Below are 27,067 nucleotides of genomic sequence, written 5' to 3' on the forward strand. Positions count from 1 at the left end.
GTTGAGTGTTGGTCCAGCTGGCTCCAGGCCCTTAGAGTACTACCACCCAGGGAGAGGGTTCAACTTCCAGGTGAGAGGAGACCCAGGAGCCATGGTCAGTCTGGTGGTGGTGGACAACGCTGTGTTCCTGCTCAACAGACAGAGGCTCACACAGAGGAAGGTGAGGGAGACTGTGTGGGTCTGTGGAAATCAATAGACAGAGACACAGAGAGGAGAGTAATGGGGACAGTAGAGGGGTCAGTCGATCAGCCTATCATCTGAAGCCACCATCTGGATAACACACCTCTGACTCCTCTCCTCTGACTCCTCTCCTCTGACTCCTCTCCTCTGACTCCTCTCTTCTGACCCCTCTCCTCTGACCCCTCTTTCTCTGACTCCTCTGACCCCTCTTCTCTGACTCTTCTGACCCCTCTTCTCTGACTCCCCTGACCCCTCTCCTCTGACCCCTCTCCTCTGACTCTTCTCCTCTGACCCCTCTTCTCTGACTCCTCTGACCCCTCTTCTCTGACTCCTCTGACCCCTCTCCTCTGACTCTTCTCCTCTGACTCCTCTGTGCCCCCATCAGATCTGGCAGGTGGTGGAGGGGGGGGACATAGGCTGTACCCACGGTGGGGGCAGCAACAGCATGGGTGTCTTCACTGACGCTGGACTACTGTTTTACTCCAACACTGGTGGAGCCACCTCTTCTAGACAAGGTAACAGACAGAAGAACAGAGCCACCTCTTCTAGACAAGGTAACACACAGACAGACACTGGTGGAGCCACCTCTTCTAGACAAGGTAACAGACAGACAGACAGACAGAGCCACGTCTTCTAGACAAGGTAACAGACAGACAGACAGACAGACAGACAGAGCCACCTCTTCTAGACAAGGTAACAGACAGACAGACAGACAGACAGACAGAGCCACCTCTTCTAGACAAGGTAACAGACAGACAGACAGACAGACAGAGCCACCTCTTCTAGACAAGGTAACAGACAGACAGACAGACAGAGCCACCTCTTCTAGACAAGGTAACAGACAGACAGACAGAGCCACCTCTTCTAGACAAGGTAACAGACAGACAGACAGAGCCACCTCTTCTAGACAAGGTAACAGACAGACAGACAGACAGAGCCAACTCTTCTAGACAAGGTAGCAGACAGACAGACAGACAGACAGACAGACAGACAGAGCCACCTCTTCTAGACAAGTTAGCACACAGACAGACAGAGCCACCTCTTCTAGACAAGGTAACAGACAGACAGACAGACAAATCAAATCAAATTTATTTATATAGCCCTTCGTACATCAGCTGATATCTCAAAGTGCTGTACAGAAACCCAGCCTAAAACCCCAAACAGCAAGCAATGCAGGTGTAGAAGCACGGTGGCTAGGAAAAACTCCCTAGAAAGGCCAATACCTAGGAAGAAACCTAGAGAGGAACCAGGCTATGTGGGGTGTCCAGTCCTCTTCTGGCTGTGCCGGGTGGAGATTATAACAGAACATGGCCAAGATGTTCAAATGTTCATAAATGACCAGCATGGTCGAATAATAATAAGGCAGAACAGTTGAAACTGGAGCAGCAGCACAGTCAGGTGGAAGTTGAAACTGGAGCAGCAGCATGGCCAGGTGGACTGGGGACAGCAAGGAGTCATCATGTCAGGTAGTCCTGGGGCATGGTCCTAGGGCTCAGGTCAGTTGAAACTGGAACAGCAGCATGGCCAGGTGGACTGGGGACAGCAAGGAGTCATCATGTCAGGTAGTCCTGGGGCATGGTCCTAGGGCTCAGGTCCTCAGAGAGAGAGAGAAAGAAAGAGAGAAGGAGAGAATTAGAGAACGCACACTTAGATTCACACAGGACACCGAATAGGACAGGAGAAGTACTCCAGATATAACAAACTGACCCCAGCCCCCCGACACATAAACTACTGCAGCATAAATACTGGAGGCTGAGACAGGAGGGGTCAGGAGACACTGTGGCCCCATCAGAGGACACCCCCGGACAGGGCCAAACAGGAAGGATATAACCCCACCCACTTTGCCAAAGCACAGCCCCCACACCACTAGAGGGATATCTTCAACCACCAACTTACCATCCTGAGACAAGGCTGAGTATAGCCCACAAAGATCTCCGCCACGGCACAACCCAAGGGGGGGGGCGCCAACCCAGACAGGATGACCACAACAGTGAATCAACCCACTCAGGTGACGCAGCCCCTCCAGGGACGGCATGAGAGAGCCCCAGCAAGCCAGTGACTCAGCCCCTGTAATAGGGTTAGAGGCAGAGAATCCCAGTGGAAAGAGGGGAACCGGCCAGGCAGAGACAGCAAGGGCGGTTCGTTGCTCCAGAGCCTTTCCGTTCACCTTCCCACTCCTGGGCCAGACTACACTCAATCATATGACCCACTGAAGAGATGAGTCTTCAGTAAAGACTTAAAGGTTGAGACCGAGTTTGCGTCTCTGACATGGGTAGGCAGACCGTTCCATAAAAATGGAGCTCTATAGGAGAAAGCCCTGCCTCCAGCTGTTTGCTTAGACACACAGACAGACAGACAGACAGAGCCACCTCTTCTAGACAAGGTAACAGACAGACAGACAGACAGACAGAGCCACCTCTTCTAGACAAGGTAACAGACAGACAGACAGAGCCACCTCTTCTAGACAAGGTAACAGACAGACAGACAGACAGAGCCAACTCTTCTAGACAAGGTAGCAGACAGACAGACAGACAGACAGACAGACAGACAGACAGAGCCACCTCTTCTAGACAAGGTAACAGACAGACAGACAGAGCCACCTCTTCTAGACAAGGTAACAGACAGACAGACAGACAGAGCCAACTCTTCTAGACAAGGTAGCAGACAGACAGACAGACATCAGGCAGGCAGGCAGGCAGGCAGGCAGGCAGGCAGGCAGGCAGGCAGGCAGGCGAAGAGCCACCTTCTTTTGATTAATACGATGAAAGAGGGTAACATCAGTCCTCTGATGGTTAATACGATGAAAGAGGGTAACATCAGTCCTCTGATGGTTAATACGATGAAAGAGGGTAACATCAGTCCTCTGATGGTTAATATGAGGAAAGAGGGTAACATCAGTCCTCTGATGGTTAATATGAGGAAAGAGGGTAACATCAGTCCTCTAATGGTTGTTGTCTTAGGTCTCTCTTTATGTAGTGTTATGTTGTCTCTCTTTATGTAGTGTTGTGTTGTCTCTCTTTATGTAGTGTTGTGTTGTCTCTCTTTATGTAGTGTTGTGTTGTCTCTCTTTATGTAGTGTTGTGTTGTCTCTCTTTATGTAGTGTTGTCTCTCTTTATGTAGTGTTATGTTGTCTCTCTTTATGTAGTGTTGTGTTGTCTCTCTTTATGTAGTGTTGTGTTGTCTCTCTTTATGTAGTGTTGTGTTGTCTCTTTATGTAGTGTTGTGTTGTCTCTCTTTATGTAGTGTTGTGTTGTCTCTCTTTATGTAGTGTTGTCTCTCTTTATGTAGTGTTGTCTCTCTTTATGTAGTGTTGTGTTGTCTCTCTTTATGTAGTGTTATGTTGTCTCTCTTTATGTAGTGTTATGTTGTCTCTCTTTATGTAGTGTTGTCTCTCTTTATGTAGTGTTGTGTTGTCTCTCTTTATGTAGTGTTATGTTGTCTCTCTTTATGTAGTGTTGTCTCTCTTTATGTAGTGTTATGTTGTCTCTCTTTATGTAGTGTTGTGTTGTCTCTCTTTATGTAGTGTTGTGTTGTCTCTCTTTATGTAGTGTTGTCTCTCTTTATGTAGTGTTGTGGTGTCTCTCTTTATGTAGTGTTATGTTGTCTCTCTTTATGTAGTGTTATGTTGTCTCTCTTTATGTAGTGTTGTCTCTCTTTATGTAGTGTTATGTTGTCTCTCTTTATGTAGTGTTATGTTGTCTCTCTTTATGTAGTGTTGTGTTGTCATGTGTTGCTGCCTTAGGTCTCTCTTTATGTAGTGTTGTGTTGTCTCTCTTTATGTAGTGTTGTCTCTCTTTATGTAGTGTTGTGTTGTCTCTCTTTATGTAGTGTTGTGTTGTCTCTCTTTATGTAGTGTTATGTTGTCTCTCTTTATGTAGTGTTGTGTTGTCTCTCTTTATGTAGTGTTATGTTGTCTCTCTTTATGTAGTGTTGTGTTGTCTCTCTTTATGTAGTGTTGTCTCTCTTTATGTAGTGTTGTCTCTCTTTATGTAGTGTTGTGTTGTCTCTCTTTATGTAGTGTTGTGTTGTCTCTCTTTATGTAGTGTTATGTTGTCTCTCTTTATGTAGTGTTGTGTTGTCTCTCTTTATGTAGTGTTATGTTGTCTCTCTTTATGTAGTGTTATGTTGTCTCTCTTTATGTAGTGTTATGTTGTCTCTTATGTAGTGTTATGTTGTCTCTCTTTATGTAGTGTTGTGTTGTCATGTGTTGCTGCCTTAGGTCTCTCTTTATGTAGTGTTGTGTTGTCTCTCTTTATGTAGTGTTGTCTCTCTTTATGTAGTGTTGTGTTGTCTCTCTTTATGTAGTGTTGTGTTGTCTCTCTTTATGTAGTGTTATGTTGTCTCTCTTTATGTAGTGTTGTGTTGTCTCTCTTTATGTAGTGTTATGTTGTCTCTCTTTATGTAGTGTTGTGTTGTCTCTCTTTATGTAGTGTTGTCTCTCTTTATGTAGTGTTGTCTCTCTTTATGTAGTGTTGTGTTGTCTCTCTTTATGTAGTGTTATGTTGTCTCTCTTTATGTAGTGTTGTCTCTTATGCAGTGTTATGTTGTCTCTCTTTATGTAGTGTTATGTTGTCTCTCTTTATGTAGTGTTGTGTTGTCTCTCTTTATGTAGTGTTGTGTTGTCTCTCTTTATGTAGTGTTATGTTGTCTCTCTTTATGTAGTGTTATGTTGTCTCTCTTTATGTAGTGTTATGTTGTCTCTCTTTATGTAGTGTTATGTTGTCTCTCTTTATGTAGTGTTGTGTTGTCATGTGTTGCTGCCTTAGGTCTCTCTTTATGTAGTGTTGTGTTGTCTCTCTTTATGTAGTGTTGTCTCTCTTTATGTAGTGTTGTGTTGTCTCTCTTTATGTAGTGTTGTGTTGTCTCTCTTTATGTAGTGTTATGTTGTCTCTCTTTATGTAGTGTTGTGTTGTCTCTCTTTATGTAGTGTTATGTTGTCTCTCTTTATGTAGTGTTGTGTTGTCTCTCTTTATGTAGTGTTGTCTCTCTTTATGTAGTGTTGTCTCTCTTTATGTAGTGTTGTGTTGTCTCTCTTTATGTAGTGTTATGTTGTCTCTCTTTATGTAGTGTTGTCTCTTATGTAGTGTTGTGTTGTCTCTCTTTATGTAGTGTTATGTTGTCTCTCTTTATGTAGTGTTGTGTTGTCTCTCTTTATGTAGTGTTATGTTGTCTCTCTTTATGTAGTGTTGTGTTGTCTCTCTTTATGTAGTGTTGTCTCTCTTTATGTAGTGTTGTCTCTCTTTATGTAGTGTTGTGTTGTCTCTCTTTATGTAGTGTTATGTTGTCTCTCTTTATGTAGTGTTGTGTTGTCTCTCTTTATGTAGTGTTATGTTGTCTCTCTTTATGTAGTGTTGTGTTGTCTCTCTTTATGTAGTGTTGTGTTGTCTCTCTTTATGTAGTGATATGTTGTCTCTCTTTATGTAGTGTTGTGTTGTCTCTCTTTATGTAGTGATATGTTGTCTCTCTTTATGTAGTGTTGTGTTGTCTCTCTTGTCGTGATGTGTGTTTTGTCCTATATTTTTATTTAATTCATTTAATTTTAATCCCCGCTCCCACAGGAGGCCTTTTGCCTTTTGGTAGGCCGTCATTGTAAATAAGAATTTGTTCTTAACTGACTTGCCTAGTTAAATTAAGGTTACATGGCCTTTGCAGGCATCCAAAGGCCATGTTTGCAATGTTCTGTTTGTTTACTGTGAGCTTGCAGAGAAGATTAGTTAAAGCAAAACATTCCAGAGTCGCCCAATCATGAGTTTGAGTAAGACAGACCAGTGGGCTTGTATAGACATCTGTGTTTCTTGGTTTGTAGAACAGTTTCATTTCATTGTTTGCCATTCCTGTGGTTCCCTCCCCTCCATCTCTTCTGCAGGCATGCAGTGCCCAGGGAGGTCCAGAAGGAGGCGCTCTGCTGAGATGTTGCAACGCAGAACTCTACTGGGTCAGTGACAGAAAAAGTGCTATGTTCATTTTTGGTTGATGTATGGAATGATTCATTGATTGAGTGGGGGACTGATTTATTGACGGAAAGGTGGATGGATTGATTGATTGATAGATACATTGATGGTTCTGAGCTCTCTCTCCCCACAGAGAACCACTACAGAGAGAAGCTGTTGCGTCAGTGTTGTAAGGATGGCCTGAGAGAGATCCCCATGCCTTACTCCTGCACCCGACGCTCCCTCTACATCACTGAGGGATGGGAATGCATCAAGGCCTTCAGGTACTGACTTCACTTCAATTGAGCTGAGCTGAGTTCACTTCAATTGAGCTGAGCTGACTTCAATTGAGTTGTTGAGTTGACTTCAATTGAGCTGAGCTGAGTTGACTTCAATTGAGTTGTTGAGCTGAATTGAAGTGAAGTGAAGTGCACTGAACAGAATTGTTTGGCACTTTCAGATACTGCTGCTCCAAGTACAGGGGAGAGGAGTTTGACACCAGACTACCCCCTACCACCACCATACCACCTACCACCACAGATCTACTCAGGCTGACCCTGGACAGACACATTTTCCCCGAGATGCATAGCGAATCATTTGTCAATTATGGGATTTCAAGAGGTAACATTGATGATGATGGACTAGCTGGTTAATGAATTGTTAGGTGTTTGTGGCAGCAGTGTTGTAGTACTCGAATCCGGTCTCGAGATACATAGTGAGTGTATCAGTCTTGTCTCGGTGTCAGGTACATTTTTACTCAGAAACAATGAGGACTCATCATTTCTTCCCGAGACCAGCTGAAACCAGCGGAGTAACAAAAGGAATAATTGTCAGCAGTGGTAGCGCTCGTGGTGGGACGTTCGACTCTTTTTACTGACTCTGATCTTTCCGACTCATTCAGTCAAAAATAATTAATCTTTCTACTAATTTTGTTCATTTGCGTCACTGTTAGAGCCTCACAGTGGCGGTGTCATAATACCCATAAAACCTAGCTGACAAAAATGGAAATGGTTCCAATCGTTTTTCCATCATTCATTTTCCCCACAGGGGATTTCAGAAACACTTCAAATAAGGGCTGCGTTTCCTGTAGTCTTACCCTGATTTAATGTTTTGATAACCATGTAGATCTCTCTCGGACAAGGTGACTTTTATCAATGTATTCGGCTCTATTTACTTTACAGCTAATTGGCATCAAATTAGCAAAACTTCAAATCCCTGCAAGCCATCTCTAGCTGACACCTTTGCTAACATTATCAATTTATTAATTACTACATTTAGCTAATCCAGAGATTCTAACCTTTGCCTCGTTTCGTCAGTCTTGTCCAGATCATCATGGCATGTGTAGTTCCTTATGATAGCCACGTTAGTTTCACCTAGTCGGCTTGGGGATTCAAACAGGTGACCTTTGTTCCTGGCCCAATGTTCTTAACTGCTAGGCTATCTGCTGCCCCATTTCATTCACCAAAGGGGGCTTATTGGAGCTGACATTTGTGAAAGACTTGTAAACGTGTGCTTTAAGCAATGTACATTTGTTGATTGCTAGGCATACAAATCAGATGATTTTATTGGTACATTTGAGATCTAGTTGTGACCGTCCTGGACTAGATTGTGAACGACTCTTGGCGGAATGCATTGCGTGACTACCATGGGGGTGATAAGCGCAGTCGTTTGCAAACTGCAGCACCCAAAAGATTCGTTCTCGAGTTTGAGTTTGTTGAGCAGAGTCTGTGTGTTTTGATTCTACAAAGCTGCATCCATAACATTCAATAATCAATGAATTGCACTTATTCTTACACCATGTGATTCATTATCATCACCGTGTGATTCATTATCATCACCATGTGATTCATTATCATCACCATGTGATTCATTATCAGTTCTAATCATGTATTTTTGTTCTCTATGCTCATGATCTATTTTTCTGCACCATATGACAGACAGTTGGAGGTCAAAGCACTTCTCTGGAGCCACCGAGCCTGAAGAGTGTGTCTTAACCCTGCTGTAGGGTTCATTGCGGCCAACATTAGCAGGTCAAACAAACGACTAAAATGAACGAATCATGACTCTCGAGTCAGTCAAAAGAGTCGTTCAAAAATAATGAATTGTTCGCAAACTGCACATCACCAGTCAGCACGTAAAACAGCTTCGCCAGGCCAAATATCCACACTCCTTTCATGACACATGAATATCTGATCCCCTATTGAAACCTGGGGTTCCTACTTTACTTGTAAAATGACTGTCCATTACTTTCACAACAAGGTTTGAGGATATTTTTCAGTGCTCAGCAGGATTTCCTTGATTTGCTGGTAGGAACTAGTGTGGGAAATTGCTTGACAGTTGTATGCTAACGATTAGTAAGGGGAGACTAGGGTAAACTTGTCTTCTTATGGACCTGTTTGGATTAGTGATAACTTTTGTCCTCAGCATTTATCACCATTCTGAATGTCTAAAGAATGTCCTTCTGAAATCTGAACACATAAATACTGGACATTTTCAACTCATTTTCAACTATTATGGTGGATTTGCATTTTCCGGGTCTTAGTCTTGGACCCCTCACCTCCCTCCCGGTCTTAGTCTTGAACCCCTCGCCCCCCTCCCGGTCTTGGTCTCGAATCGGTCTCGCTTTAGGTGGTCTTGAAAACAACACTGTAGGTCTTGTTAATTAAGTTGAGTTGAGTCTGTTGAGTCTAATTTCATTCTAACCAGATCTAACTTCCGTCCAAGTGGCCCCTGTATGTTACAGCAGAGAACTGAGCTCAAAATGGTTGATTGCTCAATTAATCGATTCATCCACCCATCCATCAAACAGAGTTGAAACATGTTTATTTTTTGGCATTAGGTGAAGAAAGTTTGAGACTTCCAGTGATGCCTGTTCTGGAAGGACAGAGAGGGTCTTTTGCTGAGGAAGAGGAGGAGGAGGAAGAGGAGGATGACTTTATGGAGGAGAGTGAGGTGATAGTAAGGTCTAAGTTCTATGAGTCATGGCTGTGGAAAGACCTGCCGCTGCCCAGTGTGCCTGAGGACAGCAGAGACGGGTGAGTGAATGTGTGTCTGTCCTCTCACCCCCTTATAGAAAGGGACAGCAGTTGCCCTGCTCATAGGCTAAGACTTGGTTTGAAACTGTGCTGAACTGTGCGTACTACAGGCTACTTCCTATGAGTAGGGCCAGGGGTTTTTCCTAACCACATGACCTGTCCAGGGAAAACTCTTTCTATGAGGGGTTGATCAGTTTTGTGATCCCAGTCGAAAGGGGAATAGGCCAAGCCACACCCCTCTCACCCTTAAAGGGATACTGCAAGGTTCTGGCAATTAAGCTAGTGTACCTGTAGACTTACAGTCATCATTGGCTTGCTAAAATACCTATTTATTTGTATAAACCTATTTATTTGTATCTATTATTTTTTTTATTTGACCTTTATTTAACTAGGCAAGTCAGTTAAGAACAAATTCTTATTTTCAATGACGGCCACAGTGGGAACAGTGGGTTAACTGCCTTGTGTCAGCTCGGGGATTTGATCTAGCTTTCGGTTACTAGTCCAACGCTCTAACCACTAGGCTACCTGCCGCTCTGGTAGCCACCTATAACTTCCTTCATACTGCACATAGAGACACAGAAATGGTATCCACGAGTTCATTAGACTCTGGAGAAGTAGAAAAGGGCAAATTGACAGAATCTCGCAGTATCCCTTTGAAATGAAACAACCTACTCTGTAAATCCCCAGAGTTGCACCACAGTGGACTGGAGGTCACATTGAGACTGGCTGATCAGAAACAGCCTGGCCTTTTTTCATTCCCCCCAAAAAATAAACACTGTTGCACCATCATGTACTGTCCCAGGGATATTTATGTGTGTGTGTGTGTGTGTGTGTATTTGTGCACGTGCGTGTCACTGTTAGCATTGCATTAGGCAACGTCATCAATCGATCACAATCCACCAGTCTCTCTCTCTATTTATCTTCAAGATAATGTTTTACTGTGCTCATGCCACAAGCTGAGTTTACAAGAGGTCAACTCAATGGGATTCATTAGTTTGGGTCTGTTCCTTACAGGTTGGCAACGCTGCATGTGGAATCCATCTTCCCAGACACTATCACCCAGTGGGGGGTACTAGCCATCAGCTCCTCACCTGTAACAGGTAGACCCTTCCCTTCCCCTGGGGTAGCCATGGTCCCAGTCCCTAAGTGCCACGCCCTTGTTGGCAAGGTGAAACCCCAATCAGAGGGCAAGGTGGAACTGTTACCATATCACTAACACCTGTCATGTCCAATCAGATCACCACATGTGCATAGGGTTTAGGATTTAAGGGGTCTATTTGGGATTGGGCCTAATTCTCAGTGGTCTAAATTGGCTTCCTCTCACTGTACCCATATTCAGTCATTTCCCAGGAGGAGTCCAGGTAGTATGCTAGTGGGGATACTGGTGCCATATGAGGAATACAACATATTGCTGTACAATTCTAGCATTCTAACTAAAGCATGAAGTCCTCAACCACCTGCTGTTGTTTGTTTATTTGAATCATTTTGTTTTTATTCCAGGTTTCTGCGTAGCCGAGCCATGGAACGTGCGTGCGTGGAAGCGTTTCTTCGTGGACCTGAAGCTGCCGTACTCAGTGGCGAGGAACGAACACGTGGAGATCAAAGCTGTGCTCCATAACTATGGCGACGAGGACATGGAGGCAAGCTCACCTCTGGCCTCTATCTAATTCTCAAGCCTTACCTTAACCATCAGGCTGATGAATTAATATCTGAGGAAACCTCTATCTACCTACTACTCCCTCTACTCCCACCTGCTAGCTCCCCCCTCCTAACCCTCCCATTACTGTCAGCCATTTTGTGTCTTGACCGTCCCAGTTTCCTCCTCATTTCAGCTTACCTAGAATCAATGGTGCTACTGAAGACGGAGGACGTGCTGTGTGGCGTTCAATGAGAAATCCACCCAGTTCTGCTCACTTCCTCTCAGCCATTTTGTGTCTCTGTTTCCTCCTCTACTTAACCCAGGTTAAGGTGGTGCTACTGAAGACAGAGGACATGTGCAGTGTGGCGTTCAATGAGAAATGCACCCAGTTCTGCTCACTTCCTCTCAGCCATTTTGTGTCTCCGTTTCCACCTCTACTTAACCCAGGTTAAGGTGGTGCTACTGAAGACAGAGGACATGTGCAGTGTGGCGTTCAATGGGAAACACACCCAGGAGGTGAGGTTGAAGGCCAGCTCGTCCCTGGTGGTTCCCTACACCATCATACCGCTCAAGGCCGGAGAGATGCTACTGGAGGTCCTTGCCATGGCCAAAGGGTTTATGGGTAGCGACGGGGTCAAGAAGAAGCTACGCGTTGTGGTGGGTGACTATTTCAGATGTTAGTTGAAAAAAAAAATAATAATAATAATAAAATAATATATATATAGCGACTGTGAATCAGTGTCCTTACCTAAGATAAGAGGACCGGTAACTCAAAGCTGTTTTCAAAACCCTGTAACAGGTGGAAGGAGTGCAGAAGACTAAAGTGCAGAGTTTTGTATTGAATCCTTCTGCCAAGGGAGGGAACGGTGAGCAGAACTAAGACACTCATCATCTCTAACCCTAATGCTTACCATTACCATGTCCCCTTTAGAAACAACCTTTACTAAGGCTTCTTACTATGTTTCCCCCCAGATGGGAGGCAGGTAGTGGAGGTGAACAAAGTGGAGCTGGGCTCCCTGGTTCCAAACTCTCAACCAGAGACATTCATCAACATCAGGGGTAGGCCTAACTGAGAAACGAGGTTTACGTTATTAGACAGAAATGGTGGCTGGCGGGTGCCTCTAAGCCTTTGGGTTGGTTATGGGCATTGTGAAGCCTAAGCAGCTGTGTGGACATATAACCTATTCTATTCCATTCCTTCCATTCTATTCTCTATTCTGCTCTCTCCACTCTCTACTCTATTCTGCTCTCTCCACTCTCTACTCTACTCTGCTCTGCTCTACTCTACTCTACTCTGCTCTCTCCACTCTCTACTCTACTCTGCTCTGCTCTACTCTACTCTACTCTACTCTGCTCTCTCCACTCTCTACTCTACTCTGCTCTGCTCTGCTCTACTCTGCTCTACTCTACTCTGCTCTACTCTGCTCTACTCTATTCTGCTCTCTCCACTCTCTACTCTGCTCTACTCTACTCTATTCTGCTCTCTCCACTCTCTACTCTACTCTACTCTACTCTACTCTACTCTACTCTACTCTACTCTACTCTACTCTACTCTGCTCTGCTCTGCTCTACTCTGCTCTGCTCTGCTCTACTCTACTCTGCTCTACTCTGCTCTGCTCTACTCTGCTCTGCTCCTCCCACCAGGTAACCTGTTGGCTGATACCATAGACAACAGTATCAGCGGTGACTCTCTGGCCTCTTTGATCCGTATGCCTGGTGGCTGTGTGGAACAGAACCTAGCCAGCATCACCCTGCCTCTTATAGCCACTGTCTACCTGGACCATTCCAACGACTGGGAGGCTGTAGGGGTGCAACGCAGGGTGGAGGCCATGAACTACATACAGAAAGGCTACCAGAAGCAGCTGGTGTATAAGAAGAAAGATGACTCTTACCCCCCCTACAGGAATGAAGGCACAAGCACATGGTATTGTTCAAATACATAGAAGAAGAAGAAGAATGTATCAATCACAGAGTAATCTAAATAATACAATGGATTGTATTTGTAACCCTCACAGCCTCTCTCTCTACCTCTCCCCTTTTCTCTCTCTCTTTCTGTCTCCCTCTCCTCTCCCTCCCCCTGCACCTCCCTCCCTTCCCCTCTACCTTCTATTTCCCCGCCTCGACCTCTCCCTCGCCCCCTTCCTCCACCCTCTCCTACCTCTCCCTCCACCTCTCTCCCTTCCCCCAACCCTCATTCTCTCCCTGCCCGCCCTCTCTTTCTCCCCCTCTCTCTCCACCTCTCTCCCTTCCCCCACCCTCTCTTTCTCCCCCTCTCCCTCCACCTCTCTCCCTTCCCCCCACCCTCTCTTTCTACCCTCTCCCTCCACCCCTCTCCCTTCCCCCCACCCTCTCTTTCTCCCCCTCCCCCTTCCCCACCACCCTCATTCTCTCCCTCTCCCTGCCCACCATCTCTTTCTCCCCCTCTCTCCCCTATCCATTATAGGATCACAGCGTATGTAGTGAAGGTGTTCTCTATGGCTCGTCAGCTGGTAGGAGTGAGTGAACAGGACGTGTGTGGTCCTCTCCTCTACCTGCTCAACAACAAACAGCAGACCACTGGATCTTTCAGAGAGGACAACCCTGTCTACACTACTACTATGACAGTAAGAAGAGACACACACACACACGGGTGGATGCAGAAGCACGTGCGCACAAATACACACATGGACTGATGTGTGCACACATTCACACTCTAACAGACAGGGAGAGATCTGGGACTGGAGTCTTATAACAGCTTCTCTCTTCTCCAGGGTGGAGTACAAGGTGCAGTCTCAGTCCACTCTGACAGACAGGGACTTATAACAGCTTCTCTCTTCTCCAGGGTGGAGTACAAGGTGCAGAGTCTCAGTCCACTCTGACAGACAGGGACTTATAACAGCTTCTCTCTTCTCCAGGGTGGAGTACAAGGTGCAGAGTCTCAGTCCACTCTCACAGCCTTTGTCCTGATAGCCATGACTGAAGCCACCAAGGGTACAGAACTCAACTGCAATGGAGCTGGCCACACCATCAAGGTAAGCTGGCCACACCATCAAGGTAAGCCGGCCACACCATCAAGGTAAGCTGGCCACACCATCAAGGTAAGCTGGCCACACCATCAAGGTAAGCTGGCCACACCATCAAGGTAAGCTGGCCACACCATCAAGGTAAGCTGGCCACACCATCAAGGTAAGCTGGCCACACCATCAAGGTAAGCCGGCCACACCATCAAGGTAAGCCGGTCACACCATCAAGGTAAGCTGGCCACACCATCAAGGTAAGCTGGCCACACCATCAAGGTAAGCTGGCCACACCATCAAGGTAAGCTGGCCACACCATCAAGGTAAGCTGGCCACACCATCAAGGTAACCCGGTCACACCATCAAGGTAAGCCGGCCACACCATCAAGGTAAGCCGGCCACACCATCAAGGTAAGCCGGTCACACCATCAAGGTAAGCCGGTCACACCATCAAGGTAAGCAGGCCACACCATCAAGGTAAGCCGGTCACACCATCAAGGTAAGCCGGCCACACCATCAAGGTAAGCTGGCCACACCATCAAGGTAAGCTGGCCACACCATCAAGGTAAGCTGGCCACACCATCAAGGTAAGCTGGCCACACCATCAAGGTAAGCTGGCCACACCATCAAGGTAACCCGGTCACACCATCAAGGTAAGCCGGCCACACCATCAAGGTAAGCCGGCCACACCATCAAGGTAAGCCGGTCACACCATCAAGGTAAGCCGGTCACACCATCAAGGTAAGCAGGCCACACCATCAAGGTAAGCCGGTCACACCATCAAGGTAAGCCGGCCACACCATCAAGGTAAGCCGGCCACACCATCAAGGTAAGCCGGTCACACCATCAAGGTAAGCCGGCCACACCATCAAGGTAAGCCGGCCACACCATCAAGGTAAGCTGGCCACACCATCAAGGTAAGCTGGCCACACCATCAAGGTAAGCTGGCCACACCATCAAGGTAAGCTGGCCACACCATCAAGGTAACCCGGTCACACCATCAAGGTAAGCCGGCCACACCATCAAGGTAAGCCGGTCACACCATCAAGGTAAGCCGGTCACACCATCAAGGTAAGCAGGCCACACCATCAAGGTAAGCCGGTCACACCATCAAGGTAAGCTGGCCACACCATCAAGGTAAGCCGGCCACACCATCAAGGTAAGCCGGTCACACCATCAAGGTAAGCTGGCCACACCATCAAGGTAAGCTGGCCACACCATCAAGGTAAGCTGGCCACACCATCAAGGTAAGCTGGCCACACCATCAAGGTAAGCTGGCCACACCATCAAGGTAACCCGGTCACACCATCAAGGTAAGCCGGCCACACCATCAAGGTAAGCCGGTCACACCATCAAGGTAAGCCGGTCACACCATCAAGGTAAGCCGGCCACACCATCAAGGTAAGCAGGCCACACCATCAAGGTAAGCCGGCCACACCATCAAGGTAAGCCGGCCACACCATCAAGGTAAGCCGGCCACACCATCAAGGTAAGCCGGCCACACCATCAAGGTAAGCCGGCCACACCATCAAGGTAAGCCGGTCACAGAACCAGCAGAAACTCTTATATTGGGACGGGAGATAAGTCAGTTATTTATTTTTATTTATTTAACCTTTATTTAACTAGGCAAGTCAAATAAGAACAAATTCTTATTTACAATGTGGGTTGTTCAGGGGCAAAACGACCGATATTTGTTTTGTTTTTTGTTGTTGACTTTTTACCCCTTTTTCTCCCCAATTTCGTGGTATCCAATTGTTTAGTAGCTACTATCTTGTCTCATCGCTACAACTCCCATACGGGCTTGGGAGAGAGTCATGCGTCCTCCGATACACAACCCAACCAAGCCGCACTGCTTCTTAACACAGCGTGCATCCAACCCGGAAGCCACCCGCACCAATGTGTCGGAGGAAACACAGTGCACTTGGCAACCTTGGTTAGCGTGCACTGCACCAGTCCCGCCACAGGAGTCGCTGGTGCGTGACAAGGATATCCCTACCGGCCAAACCCTCCCTAACTTGGACGACGCTAGGCCAATTGTGCGCGAACCCAGAGTCTCTGGTGGCACAGCTGGCGCTGCAGTACAGCGCCCTTAACCACTGGGCCACCCGGGAGGCCCTAAGACCAAATTGTTGTTCAGGGGCAAAATGACCTTGTCAGCTGGGGGATTCGATCTAGCAACCTTTGGGTTACTGGCCCAACACTCTAACCACTAGGCTACCTGATGCCCCAGTTAGAAGTAAGTTAGTCATCTGTGAGTAGGATGCCTTTTTACCTGCCTCCCCTGGTGAATCTTGGATTTTGTTGTCCGACCTGTTATCACGCTGCGTTTGCATGCGCCATGGCTGACCATTAATCCAACCGGTGTAAATGGCGGTGTTGGGAAATGGGGCTTTTCTGCCGACTCTTTTGTGTTCAAATTCAGGTTTATTCTTTATCCCTCTGCTCATATAAGAATGGAATTAATAAGCCACCAAACTAATGGATAGACAGTGAAGATGTATTCTACTGTATTGTATTAGAATGGGATCCAGAATGCTGCCAACTATCTGAGGAGCACGTATGGTAGTCTGAAGAGGCCCTACTCTCTGGCCATCTCTGCCTACGCTCTGTCTCTGGTTGATGAGACACCTTCACTGTTCTTAAAAACCCTGCTACTCAAAGCTGCCTCTCCAGGTAGGGAAATGTCTGTCTATCTCTGTTTCTCTCTCTCTCCCCCTCTCTATTCTCTGCTGTGCTTCACTGTTATTCTCTCCCCCTCTCCTCCCTCTCTCCTTCCTCCCTCTCTCCCTTCCTCCCTCTCTCCCTCTCCTCCCTCCCTCCTTCCTCCCTCTCTCCCCTCCTCCAGACGGTACCCATTGGCCAGACAGTGAGAACCGCCTGTTCACTCTGGAAGCGACGGGCTACGCCCTGCTAGCCCTGGTGAAGAGTCATCACATGACTGAAGCCGCCGCACCTTTCGAGTGGCTCAATGAGCAGCGCCGCAGGGGCGGGGGCTACGGATCCACCCAGGTACTGAGTGACATCATTGGAAACGAGTATTGCATGATGTCAGTGAGCTGAGTTTATGTCAACAGTGTTATTGCAGGTTGTCACTAACCAGTCCAGTTTGTTGCCCTCCGTCATTTGGATCTCCACACAATCCAGTACATATTTTATAATAATCTCTCTGCTTCCTCTCTCTCCCCCAGCCCACCATGGTTGTTCTGCAGGGTCTGTCTGGGTACCTGATGAAGAAACCTCCCAATGACCTGAGTCTCCAGGTGGACCTGAGCATCCAGGGCCGCAGCGACCAGCGCTACCACTTCGACCCCAGGACCTCCTACGTGGCACGCTCCTCCAGGGTAGGAGGGATGCTGTTCTCTCTTCCTCTCTCTCTCTTTCACCATTTCTTCTCTCCCAACCTACCTGTATCTTATGTCAAATATGTGGCCTAGGTTTAGGAACCATGATGTATCATGTTCCTCTTTCACCATCTCCCCTCTTCTGTGGGGTTTTCACTCAGGCTCCTATAGACCAGGGATTCAGAGTGGAGGCCAAAGGGAAGGGGCAAGGTATACTAGAGGTATGACCACAACACATGTCTATGGCCATTAGTCGATGCATGATAGTAGAGCTTGTCTATGATCATCTTGTCACATTGATGTATGACGTCATATTTGTTTGTGTTGTCACTTCCTGGTCTAATGACCTCTGACCTAGGTGGTGACCTACTACAACGAGCTCCCTGAGGTGCATGAGAAGAGCAGCTGCAAGAACTTTGATTTGGACGTGACCATCGCAGAATCTAGTGGTAGGTTAATCCAGCTCTCAATCTCCATTTGTATCTTAATCTTAATCTCAATCTTAGTCTCAATCCCAGTCTTTTTTAACCCCGTTGACAGAAAAGCCTCCACCAGATGCAGAGAAGTCCTACAGGATCACTATTAATGTCAGGTGAGATTATACAGTACTATGTTGAATGTCTAGGCTACCTGTCTTTTCATACTCTCCTTTGGTCCCCTCTCTGAAATACACTAGGGGACTTACTGCTATTGGATAACACTCTACTTTTTCATTCCATCTTCTTCTTCATTCTACTATTCTCTCTTTCTCTTTCCTTCCTCCAGGGCACTGGGACTAAGGGAGGTCAGGATGGTTGTTCTGGACATCAGTCTTCCTACTGGGTTCGTGCCAGAGAATGAAGACCTGGAGATGGTACTGGAACCCGCGTTAAAGGGACAGTTCACCCCAATTACTAAGTTACACCTTGGTTTCCTTACCCTGTCAGCCGTCTATGGACAAGTTATGACAGCAATCATGCTTTGGTTTTATTTCCCTGGCACTGTTTCCAGATGCTAACGTTTTAGCAGGTGTAGCACAAGTCCAATTCAAGTCATGGGACCGATATGTTTTATTTGTTTTGCACATCGTATCCAAATCATCGGAAAGTATCTAACACTTATTGTGAAGCTCAACAAAGTCACTTACAGATGATTTGAACAAGATGCCCAAAATTGCTAATATCGGACCCATTACTTTAATGAGATTTGCGCCACAAATGCTAAACGTTAAATGGGATTTGTGCCACATATGCATTTGGAAACAATGTCAGGGAAACTAAATCAAAGCATGGATTGCTGTCATACCTTGTCCATAGACTGCTTACAGGGTAAGGAAACAGATATGTAACTAAGGAGAATTATCCCTTTAATCAACTTGTAATGTTCATCTGTCTCCACTAGATGGCTGTCTAACTACATGTCTGGTCTTTGACTCCATGTCCAACTTGATTTCGACTGCGTGTGTTTAAGTGTAGCTTATTGTGACCGTGTTGCATATTGAAAATGTTTGTTTGTTTTTGTGTTTGTTTGCCTCCAGCTGACCAACTCAGTGGACCGTTACATCAACAACTTCCAGATAGTGGACAACCTGAGTGACAGAGGCTCCCTCATCATCCACCTCTTCAAGGTACCAGAACAGATCCAGGATCAGCTTATCCTCCCAGAAATCCTAACTTTTTAGGTGGGATCTTAGATCAGTGTCAAGGGGTAACTTGCTTTTCATCATTCACCTGTTCAAGATACTGGAACCATAGAAATATAATCTCAATAGAATCTTAGCTTGAAGCTAGCCCGGCCTGCGCTACCACCGTAGCATACTCCTGAGCTACAATACCCGGGCCCACGACCGGTCTATCGATGTCACCGCATGAAGAGGAATAAACAGACTCACCCCATCGCGACGTCCCCCAAAGGCTAACTCTCTAGCCCTCGCTATCTCCCTGCTTGCTAATTCGGCCTGCTAACTGCTAGCTTGTCCAGCTCCGGTCCGCTAACTGCTACCTTGTCTAGCCCGGGCCTACAAACTGTTAGCTTGTTAGCACAGGCCTGCTAACTGCCTGAATCGCCGCGTCCCAAACGCCCACCGGACCCATATTTACTTTCTATCTCTTTTGACTTTTAATTTGTTTATACCTTCCGGAAACCTGCCTCACCCAATGTGATACGGAATCGCTATTATTTTTTATTTATTTTTAGAACACACTCAAGAACCTCCAGAAGCTAACCAGCTAACTAGCTACAAGCTATTTAGTCATTGTTAGTTTTTTAAAACCTGGATAACACTCGCCAGTCCAGCTTCCCTGCCCCATCCACCGCTGCCCCCTGGACACTGATCTCTTGGCTACATAGCTGATGCACGCTGGACTGTCCATTAATCACGGTACTCCATTCTGCTTGTTTGTTTTATCTGTTGGCCCCGTTGCCTAGTCTACGCCATTTTACCTGCTGTTGTTGTGCTAGCTGATTAGCTGTTGTCTCACCTACTGTTTTAGCTAGCTTTCCCAATTCAACACCTGTGATTACTGTATGCCTCGCTGTATGTCTCTCTCAAATGTCAATATGCCTTGTATACTGTTGTTCAGGTTAGTTATCATTGTTTTAGTTCACAATGGAGCCCCTAGTTCCACTCTTCATACCCCTGATAACTCCTTTGTCCCACCTCCCACACATGCGGTGACCTCACCCATTACTACCAGCATGTCCAGAGATACAACCTCTCTCATCATCACCCAGTGCCTGGGCTTACCTCCGCTGTACCCGCACCCCACCATACCCCTGTCTGCGCATTATGCCCTGAATATATTCTACCATGCCCAGAAACCTGCTCCTCTTATTCTCTGTCCCCAACGCTCTAGGCGACCAGTTTTGATAGCCTTTAGCCGCACCCTCATACTACTCCTTCTCTGTTCCGCGGGTGATGTGGAGGTAAACCCAGGCCCTGCATGTCCCCAGGCACCCTCATTTGTTGACTTCTGTGATCGAAAAAGCCTTGGTTTCATGCATGTCAACATCAGAAGCATCCTCCCTAAGTTTGTCTTACTCACTGCTTTAGCACACTCTGCTAACCCTGATGTCCTTGCTGTGTCTGAATCCTGGCTCAGGAAGGCCACCAAAAATTCAGAGATTTCCATACCCAACTATAACATCTTCCGTCAAGATAGAACTGCCAAAGGGGGAGGAGTTGCAGTTTACTGCAGAGATAGCCTGCAAAGTAATGTCATACTTTCCAGGTCCATACCCAAACAGTTCGAACTACTAATTTTGAAAATTACTCTCTCCAGAAATAAGTCTCTCACGGTTGCCGCCTGCTACCGACCCCCCTCAGCTCCCAGCTGTGCCCTGGACACCATTTGTGAATTGATCGCCCCCCATCTAGCTTCAGAGTTTGTTCTGTTAGGTGACCTAAACTGGGATATGCTTAACACCCCGCCAGTCCTACAATCTAAGCTAGATGCCCTCAATCTCACACAAATCATCAAGGAACCCACCAGGTACAACCCTAACTCTGTAAACAAGGGCACCCTCATAGACGTCATCCTGACCAACTGGCCCTCCAAATACACCTCCGCTGTCTTCAACCAGGATCTCAGCGATCACTGCCTCATTGCCTGTATCCGCTACGGAGCCGCAGTCAAACGACCACCCCTCATCACTGTCAAACGCTCCCTAAAACACTTCTGTGAGCAGGCCTTTCTAATCGACCTGGCCCGGGTATCCTGGAAGGACATTGACCTCATCCCGTCAGTTGAGGATGCCTGGTCATTCTTTAAAAGTAACTTCCCCACCATTTTAGATAAGCATGCTCCGTTCAAAAAATGCAGAACTAAGAACAGATACAGCCCTTGGTTCACCCCAGACCTGACTGCCCTCGACCAGCACAAAAACATCCTGTGGCGGACTGCAATAGCATCGAATAGTCCCCGTGATATGCAACTGTTCAGGGAAGTCCGGAACCAATACACGCAGTCAGTCAGGAAAGCTAAGGCCAGCTTCTTCAGGCAGAAGTTTGCATCCTGTAGCTCCAACTCCAAAAAGTTCTGGGACACTGTGAAGTCCATGGAGAACAAGAGCACCTCCTCCCAGCTGCCCACTGCACTGAGGCTAGGTAACACGGTCACCACTGATAAATCCATGATTATCGAAAACTTCAATAAGCATTTCTCAACGGCTGGCCATGCCTTCCGCCTGGCTACTTCAACCTCGGCCAACAGCTCCGCCCCCCCCGCAGCTCCTCGCCCAAGCCTCTCCAGGTTCTCCTTTACCCAAATCCAGATAGCAGATGTTCTGAAAGAGCTGCAAAACCTGGACCCGTACAAATCAGCTGGGCTTGACAATCTGGACCCTCTATTTCTGAAACTATCTGCCACCATTGTCGCAACCCCTATTACCAGCCTGTTCAACCTCTCTTTCATCTCGTCTGAGATCCCCAAGGATTGGAAAGCTGCCGCAGTCATCCCCCTCTTCAAAGGGGGAGACACCCTGGACCCAAACTGTTACAGACCTATATCCATCCTGCCCTGCCTATCTAAGGTCTTCGAAAGCCAAGTCAACAAACAGGTCACTGACCATCTCGAATCCCACCGTACCTTCTCCGCTGTGCAATCTGGTTTCCGAGCCGGTCATGGGTGCACCTCAGCCACACTCAAGGTACTAAACGATATCATAACCGCCATCGATAAAAGACAGTACTGTGCAGCCGTCTTCATCGACCTTGCCAAGGCTTTCGACTCTGTCAATCACCATATTCTTATCGGCAGACTCAGTAGCCTCGGTTTTTCAGATGACTGCCTTGCCTGGTTCACCAATTACTTTGCAGACAGAGTTCAGTGTGTCAAATCGGAGGGCATGCTGTCCGGTCCTCTGGCAGTCTCTATGGGGGTGCCACAGGGTTCAATTCTCGGGCCGACTCTTTTCTCTGTGTATATCAATGATGTTGCTCTTGCTGCGGGCGATTCCCTGATCCACCTCTACGCAGACGACACCATTCTATATACTTTCGGCCCGTCTCTGGACACTGTGCTATCTAACCTCCAAACAAGCTTCAATGCCATACAACACTCCTTCCGTGGCCTCCAACTGCTCTTAAACGCTAGTAAAACCAAATGCATGCTTTTCAACCGGTCGCTGCCTGCACCTGCATGCCCGACTAGCATCACCACCCTGGATGGTTCCGACCTAGAATATGTGGACGTCTATAAGTACCTAGGTGTCTGGCTAGACTGCAAACTCTCCTTCCAGACTCATATCAAACATCTCCAATCGAAAATCAAATCAAGAGTCGGCTTTCTATTCCGCAACAAAGCCTCCTTCACTCACGCCGCCAAGCTTACCCTAGTAAAACTGACTATCCTACCGATCCTCGACTTCGGCGATGTCATCTACAAAATGGCTTCCAACACTCTACTCAGCAAACTGGATGCAGTCTATCACAGTGCCATCCGTTTTGTCACTAAAGCACCTTATACCACCCACCACTGCGACTTGTATGCTCTAGTCGGCTGGCCCTCGCTACATATTCGTCGCCAGACCCACTGGCTCCAGGTCATCTACAAGTCTATGCTAGGTAAAGCTCCGCCTTATCTCAGCTCACTGGTCACGATGGCAACACCCATCCGTAGCACGCGCTCCAGCAGGTGTATCTCACTGATCATCCCTAAAGCCAACACCTCATTTGGCCGCCTTTCGTTCCAGTACTCTGCTGCCTGTGACTGGAACGAATTGCAAAAATCGCTGAAGTTGGAGACTTTTATCTCCCTCACCAACTTCAAACATCAGCTATCTGAGCAGCTAACCGATCGCTGCAGCTGTACATAGTCTATTGGTAAATAGCCCACCCTTTTCACCTACCTCATCCCCATACTGTTTTTATTTATTTACTTTTCTGCTCTTCTGCACACCAATATGTCTACCTGTACATGACCATCTGATCATTTATCACTCCAGTGTTAATCTGCAAAATTGTAATTATTTGCCTACCTCCTCATGCCTTTTGCACACATTGTATATAGACCCCCCCTTTGTTTTCTACTGTGTTATTGACTTGTTAATTGTTTACTCCATGTGTAACTCTTTGTTGTATGCTCACACTGCTATGCTTTATCTTGGCCAGGTCGCAGTTGCAAATGAGAACTTGTTCTCAACTAGCCTACCTGGTTAAATAAAGGTGAAAAAAAAATAAAAAAATATAAAAAAATAAAAAATATAATTCTATGACCTGAACGTAGAGAGACCAGCGTTACCATGTCAACCCTAGAAGTTGATTGGTCATACTTTTTTTTTCGCTCTGTCTGGGTTGAGGTTGCCTGTGGCCTGTAGGCACAGATCTTGGATCAGCTTTCCCTCCCCAAATCTTAAAGGTAAAAGGCAAACTATTAACTCAAAACTGGCCTTAGATCAGTGTCCGGAAGTAGCTTCATTGTGCTCTTCTGTGGTCTACCTGTGCTACCAGGTGTCCAACAAGGAGACTGAGACCATCATCTTCCGACTGCAGCAGACGTTCAAAGTGGGACTCCTCCAACCTTCATCTGTCACTGTCTATGAGTACTACAACCCAGGTAGATACTGTTACTGTCTATGAGTACTACAACCCAGATAGATACTGTCACTGTCTACGAGTACTACAACCAGGTAGATACTGTTACTGTCTACGAGTACTACAACCCAGGTAGATACTGTCTACGAGTACTACAACCCAGGTAGATACTGTCACTGTCTACGAGTACTACAACCAGGTAGATAGTGTTACTGTCTACGAGTACTACAACCAGGTAGATACTGTTACTGTCTACGAATACTACAACCCAGGTAGATACTGTCTACGAGTACTACAACCCAGGTAGATACTGTCACTGTCTACGAGTACTACAACCAGGTAGATACTGTTACTGTCTACGAGTACTACAACCAGGTAGATACTGTTACTGTCTACGAATACTACAACCCAGGTAGATACTGTCTACGAGTACTACAACCCAGGTAGATACTGTCACTGTCTACGAGTACTACAACCAGGTAAATACTGTTACTGTCTACGAGTACTATAACCCAGGTAGATACTGTCTACGAGTACTACAACCCAGGTAGATACTGTCACTGTCTACGAGTACTACAACCAGGTAGATACGGTTACTGTCTACGAATACTACAACCCAGGTAGATACTATCATTGTCTACGAGTACTACAACCCAGGTAGATACTGTCTACGAGTACTACAACCCAGGTAGATACTGTCACTGTCTACGAAGTACTACAACCCAGGTAGATACTCTCACTGTCAACGAGTACTACAACCCAGGTAGATACTGCTACTGTCTATGAGTACTACAACCCAGGTAGATACTGCTACTGTCTATGAGTACTACAACCCAGGTAGATTCTGCTATGTCTATGAGTACTACAACCCAGGTAGATACTGTCACTGTCTATGAGTACTAAAACCAGGTAGATACTGTTACTGTCTACGAATACTACAACCAGGTAGATACTGTTACTGTCTACGAGTACTACAACCAGGTAGATACTGTTACTGTCTACGAATACTACAACCCAAGTAGATACTGTCTATGAGTACTACAACCCAGGTAGATACTGTCACTGTGTACGAGTACTACAACCCAGGTAGATACTGTCTACAAGTACTACAACCCAGGTAGATACTGTCACTGTCTACGAGTACTACAACCAGGTAGATACTGTCTACGAATACTACAACCCAGGTAGATACTGTCTACGAGTACTACAACCCAGGTAGATACTGTCACTGTCTACGAGTACTACAACCCAGTTAGATACTGTCTATGAGTACTACAACCAGGTAGATACTGTTACTGTCTACGAATACTGCAACCCAGGTAGATACTGTCACTGTCTACGAGTACTACAACCAGGTAGATACTGTTACTGTCTACGAATACTACAACCCAGGTAGATACTGTCTATGAGTACTACAACCCAGGTAGATACTGTCACTGTGTACGAGTACTACAACCCAGGTAGATACTGTCTACAAGTACTACAACCCAGGCAGATACTGTCACTGTCTACGAGTACTACAACCAGGTAGATACTGTCACTGTGTACGAGTACTACAAGCCAGGTAGATACTGTCTACAAGTACTACAACCCAGGTAGATACTGTCTATGAGTACTACAACCAGGTAGATACTGTTACTGTCTACGAATACTACAACCCAGGTAGATACTGTCACTGTCTACGAGTACTACAACCAGGTAGATACTGTCACTGTCTACGAGTACTACAACCAGGTAGATACTGTCTACAAGTACTACAACCCAGGTAGATACTGTCACTGTCTACGAGTACTACAACCAGGTAGATACTGTCTACGAATACTACAACCCAGGTAGATACTGTCTACGAGTACTACAACCCAGGTAGATACTGTCACTGTCTACGAATACTACAACCCAGGTAGATACTGTCTACGAGGACTACAACCCAGGTAGATACTGTCAACGAGTACTACAACCCAGGTAGATACTGCTACTGTCTATGAGTACTGCAACCCAGGTAGATACTGCTACTGTCTATGAGTACTGCAACCCAGGTAGATACTGCTACTGTCTATGAGTACTACAACCCAGGTAGATACTGCTACTGTCTATGAGTACTACAACCCAGGTAGATACTGTCACTGTCTATGAGTACTACAACCCAGGTAGATACTGCTACTGTCTATGAGTACTACAACCCAGGTAGATACTGTCACTGTCTATGAGTAATACAACCCAGGTAGATAATGCTACTGTCTATGAGTACTACAACCCAGGTAGGTACTGCTACTGTCTATGAGTACTACAACCCAGGTAGATACTGCTACTGTCTATGAGTACTACAACCCAGGTAGATACTGTCACTGTCTATGAGTACTACAACCCAGGTAGATACTGTCACTGTCTATGAGTACTACAACCCAGGTAGATACTGCTACTGTCTATGAGTACTACAACCCAGGTAGATACTGTCACTGTCTATGAGTAATACAACCCAGGTAGATAATGCTACTGTCTATGAGTACTACAACCCAGGTAGGTACTGCTACTGTCTATGAGTACTACAACCCAGGTAGATACTGTCACTGTCTATGAGTACTACAACCCAGGTAGATACTGTCACTGTCTATGAGTACTACAACCCAGGTAGCTACTGTCACTGTCTATGAGTAATACAACCCAGGTAGATACTGTCACTGTCTATGAGTACTACAACCCAGGTAGGACTATGGTTTGTTTTGACCATATTTCATATGCCCTCGAACAAGAGAAGCTATTGTAAACATTGCAGTTGATCATTTCTCTCTGTCTGGTGGAGAAATGTTAACATAGCGTGTCTCTCTATCAGACCACCGCTGCAGTCGCTTCTACAGCCCCAAAGAGGACAAGGACGAACTCTCACAGATCTGCAGGAACAATATATGTCGCTGTACACAGGGTGAGTGTGTGTTTGTGTGTATCTGTGTGTGGTTGTGTGTGTGTGTGTTTATGTGTGTGCCATACATGAGTGTGTGTGATGATGTGTGTCTCTCTCCTATTAGGTGATTGCTGTGTGTCTAAGTCCCTAACCGATCCAGTCCCCTATGGAGCACGAGAGGACCACGCATGCAAAGGATTATACCACGGTATGCTATATCTGTTTTCACTATAGAATATAACACACATGTTATTGACATTATATACATGTTGTAGATATTATAGGCATGTTATATGCATTATGTACATGTTATAGGCATGTTATAAACATGTTATATGAATGTTATAGGCATTATAGACATGTTATAGGCATTATAGACATGTTATAAAGATTATAGACATGTTATAGGCATTATAGGCATGTTATAGGCATTATAGACATGTTATAGAGATTATAGACATGTTATAGACATGTTATAGGGATATTATAGGCATTATAGACATGTTATAGGCATGTTATAGGCATTATAGACATG

At 46.2% G+C, this 27,067-nt stretch overlaps 1 protein-coding gene and 1 long non-coding RNA gene across 5 annotated transcripts in view; both read left to right on the forward strand.

The window, feature by feature from the left end:
• The window catches only part of LOC109877646 (venom factor), a 41,826-nt gene that overhangs the window by 8,773 nt on the left and 5,986 nt on the right, over nt 1–27,067 (forward strand). For 2 of the 4 annotated variants that reach the window (XM_031799085.1, XM_031799083.1), the window contains exons 17-42: nt 2–160; nt 566–695; nt 6,048–6,116; nt 6,266–6,395; nt 6,572–6,732; nt 8,951–9,146; nt 10,161–10,246; nt 10,647–10,786; nt 11,109–11,164; nt 11,289–11,442; nt 11,585–11,651; nt 11,758–11,844; nt 12,430–12,709; nt 13,229–13,388; nt 13,680–13,796; nt 16,301–16,454; nt 16,627–16,790; nt 16,970–17,122; nt 17,284–17,343; nt 17,481–17,571; nt 17,663–17,714; nt 17,888–17,975; nt 18,639–18,728; nt 23,550–23,655; nt 26,464–26,553; nt 26,657–26,740. In XM_031799085.1, coding sequence (XP_031654945.1) covers nt 2–160; nt 566–695; nt 6,048–6,116; nt 6,266–6,395; nt 6,572–6,732; nt 8,951–9,146; nt 10,161–10,246; nt 10,647–10,786; nt 11,109–11,164; nt 11,289–11,442; nt 11,585–11,651; nt 11,758–11,844; nt 12,430–12,709; nt 13,229–13,388; nt 13,680–13,796; nt 16,301–16,454; nt 16,627–16,790; nt 16,970–17,122; nt 17,284–17,343; nt 17,481–17,571; nt 17,663–17,714; nt 17,888–17,975; nt 18,639–18,728; nt 23,550–23,655; nt 26,464–26,553; nt 26,657–26,740 — 3,124 coding nt within the window. Of the gene's footprint in view, nt 1; nt 161–565; nt 696–6,047; nt 6,117–6,265; nt 6,396–6,571; nt 6,733–8,950; nt 9,147–10,160; nt 10,247–10,646; nt 10,787–11,108; nt 11,165–11,232; nt 11,443–11,584; nt 11,652–11,757; nt 11,845–12,429; nt 12,710–13,228; nt 13,389–13,679; nt 13,797–16,300; nt 16,455–16,626; nt 16,791–16,969; nt 17,123–17,283; nt 17,344–17,480; nt 17,572–17,662; nt 17,715–17,887; nt 17,976–18,638; nt 18,729–23,549; nt 23,656–26,463; nt 26,554–26,656; nt 26,741–27,067 lie in introns of all 4 variants that reach the window. The other 2 variants (XM_031799086.1, XM_031799082.1) reach the window with 1 other exon arrangement.
• Nucleotides 23,706–25,316, forward strand: LOC116355403 (uncharacterized). The gene is made up of 3 exons (XR_004204425.1): nt 23,706–23,905; nt 24,818–24,848; nt 24,953–25,316. It is a non-coding gene; the product is annotated as an uncharacterized LOC116355403 (long non-coding RNA).

The sequence above is a fragment of the Oncorhynchus kisutch genome, linkage group LG20 (assembly GCF_002021735.2).
Source record: "Oncorhynchus kisutch isolate 150728-3 linkage group LG20, Okis_V2, whole genome shotgun sequence".
Lineage (NCBI taxonomy): Eukaryota > Metazoa > Chordata > Actinopteri > Salmoniformes > Salmonidae > Oncorhynchus > Oncorhynchus kisutch.